The 3,112-nt window shown below is 46.9% G+C and overlaps 1 protein-coding gene across 1 annotated transcript; it reads left to right on the plus strand.

Annotated features, from left to right (window-relative positions):
* The first annotated feature begins 818 nt into the window (after positions 1 to 818).
* LOC119282117 (1-aminocyclopropane-1-carboxylate oxidase homolog 1-like) lies at positions 819 to 2,142 on the plus strand. Its single transcript, XM_037562444.1, has one exon. It carries the CDS (start codon positions 819 to 821, stop codon positions 1,875 to 1,877), a length of 1,059 nt encoding a protein of 352 aa, XP_037418341.1. The 3' UTR covers positions 1,878 to 2,142.
* Positions 2,143 to 3,112: the final 970 nt, after the last annotated feature.

Raw genomic sequence — 3,112 nt, forward strand, 5'->3', positions numbered from 1 at the left:
CTAACCTTTCCTGAGATTGATGTGGATCTAGGAAAACCTTGCATGGGCATCCGAGCAGGAGTAACGCTACACCTACATATGGCTCCTTACGTACCTTACGTGATTGCTGATTTGGCAGGTTTTAATTCATCATTAGTTGAGGGCATGGACCCACTCTTGAAATCAGGGGCGGTTTGATTAGTGTTTAAGGTAATTATGTAGGTTATGTTACACCTGCTAGTAGGTGTAGCATTTTCCTCCGAGCAGTATGAATAATGCTACACTTACGAAGGGCCTACGTATACTTAGGGCATGTACAATGGTTCTATCTTAGCAATGCCACGTAGGATAAATAATGAGGTGGAGGAGAGAGAAATCATAAGAGAAGGCTTGTCTTCTCTTAATTAAGAGAAGGCAAGAGATGATCTCTTAGCACAATATGTCTCACCACGTTTTTAGGAATAACTAGTTCTTGAAGATAAGACTAAGAGATGACCCATTGTAAACATGTTTTTTTTGTCATCTCTAAATTACATACAAGATTTAAGATAAGACTATCTTATCGACCATTGTACATGCCCTTACGAAACCACCCAAACATATCTAAACATGCCCCCTGATTTTTAGGGGGTGGGCCTCTCCCTCTCTTGGACACCAATCCTAATCGTCCACATTGGCTTCTACACAAACCTTCCTATATACCTCTAGCACACCTAAGCATACGTAGATGTAGATGTAGTATTACTGTAGATGTTGATGTAGATGTAGCAGGTCGGTTTGGTTCTTGGGGAAATACGTATATATATACTGTCAACACACCTAGGCTAGCTAATCAATCCATGGCCTCCGACCATGAGCGCCTCCGAGCACTCACAGCCTTCGACGACACCAAGGCCGGCGTCAAAGGCCTCGTCGATGCTGGGGTCACCGCTGTCCCATCCATCTTCCACCACCCGCCCGAATGCCTCCCTGCAGCGGACGCCGAGCTCCACCACTTTACCATACCAGTCATCGACCTGGCGTCTGACTCGCGAGTCGCGCTGGTTGCCCAAGTGAAGGCCGCCGCGCAGGCGGTGGGCTTCTTCCAGGTGGTGAACCACGACGTGCCGGACGACCTTCTCGCCGAGATGCTCGTCTCGGTGCGCCGCTTCCACGAGTCTCCCGTGGAGACGAAGCGCGCCTACTACAGCCGGGACCACCGCCGAACAGTCCAGTTCAACTCCAACTTCTACCTGTTCCAGTCGCCGGCGGCCAGCTGGCGCGACACCATGTTCCTCCAGATGCCTCTGGCGCCGTCAGAGGAGATCCCGGAGGCCTGCAGGGCCGTCGCGCCGGAGTACGCTCGGCAGGTGCAGCGGCTAGGCCGTGCGCTATTCGAGCTGCTGTCGGAGGCGCTGGGTCTGGATCCAAGCTACCTGGAGGAGGAGACGATGTGCCTGGACCGGGTGAACATCAGCGGCCACTATTACCCGGCGTGCCCGGAGCCACACCTCACGCTGGGCACCAGCAGGCACTCCGACGCCAGCCTCCTCACCGTGCTCCTCCAGGACACCGTCGGCGGGCTCCAGGTGCTCCTCGACGACGGCAAGTGGGCGGACGTGCCGGCCGTGCCGGGGGCGCTGGTGGTCAACGTCGGCGACTACCTGCAGCTCATGTCCAACAACAGATTCAAGAGCGTGGAACACCGTGTGGTGGCTAACAGCGTCGAGTCCAGGGTGTCGGTTGCCTGCTTCATCGTGCCAAACCAATCGTCTGCCAGGGTGCTCGCGCCCATCGTCACCGGCGACGGCAGCGTCGCGCGGTACAGGAGCACCACGGTGGAGGACATGTTCCGCTACTACAGGAACAGGACTAAGGCTCTCAACGGCACCTCCGCACTACAGCATTTCACCATCTGAATCTCATCTCATGCATCATCGTGAGGGCCCACTTTTCGAATAAGCAGGGATAGAGAGTGTCTAAACTCTAAACGGTGTATGTGATTTCTCTTCTTGCTCCAGCAACTTATTTGCTACTATTGGGCAACCGATTTTTAGCAAATCCATTATAATAAACTTGTTGTAATAAATTGTACTGTATATTGCTCCTCCCAATGCTTTAACTCAATACTCCCTCCATTCCCAAATATAAGTCTTTTTTAGAGATTCCAGCAAGTAACTACATACAGACCAAAACGAGTGAATCTACGCTCTAAAATATATCTCTATGCATCCGTATATTGTAGTCAATTGTCTAAAAAGACTTATATTTACGAACTGAGGGAGTATATTGTAGGAGTACTACATTTATTGTTACAATAAAATGTCGGAAGGGATATTTCTCTTTGTATGTTGTATTCCCTGAGTGGGCGGATGCAGCTGGATTGAAAGATTACCGGCCCATTAGTCTCATCCACATCTTTGCCAAGTGGTAGCGAACGCCGCGACTATTTATCGCTTTCAGCCATTCCACCGAAACTCTCACGTCTAGATTTTGGCGGTCCTGGTCGTTACTGGACCGGCCCATTTCGCTCACTGTTAAATAAAAAGAGAAGGAAAAGGGCAGCATGAGGGATCGAACATATAGGTCTCAGGGATGAAAGAAAGCGCGACTAGCCACCTCGCCATTCTACGGTTCATGTTAGATAAAAGGGCGCGCCCTACTTGAACCTAGCCGACCCCTGTTTCCCATTTTTCTGTCTCGGTTTTCTTTTTCTTCTCCATTTTATTCCTTTTTCTTTCTTTACTTCTCCATTTTTATTCGGTTTTCCTTTTTCTTCTCCATTTTTTGCCTTTCTTTTTGTTTTCCTTTTCACTCTACATTTTTGTATATGTAAAAAAACATTTTTCTAATAAGTGATCAACATATTTTGTATACACGTTCAACATTGTCCGGACGTTTATTTAATATTTTTTCAAATTCTTGTTCAACATTTTAATACTTATTGAATATTTTGTAATTCTTGTTTAACATTTTCTTTATATTTATTCAACATTTTTAAACACCTGTTCAACATTTTTCAAATACCTGTTCAACATTTTTGCAAATGTGCTTTCTTCTTTTTCATTTCTTTCTTTTTATTCTCCGTTTTTTTCATTCTTTTATTTGCATTCTGTTTCTTTTTTTTTTGGTTTGTTTATACTTTTGGTCATTT

This window comes from Triticum dicoccoides, chromosome 3B (assembly GCF_002162155.2).
Source record: "Triticum dicoccoides isolate Atlit2015 ecotype Zavitan chromosome 3B, WEW_v2.0, whole genome shotgun sequence".
Taxonomy (NCBI): Eukaryota; Viridiplantae; Streptophyta; class Magnoliopsida; order Poales; family Poaceae; genus Triticum; species Triticum dicoccoides.

What these genes read in the sequence shown, in the direction of transcription:
- LOC119282117 (XM_037562444.1), top strand. Translation starts at nt 819, where the DNA reads ATGGCCTCCGACCATGAGCGCCTCCGAGCACTCACAGCCTTCGACGAC.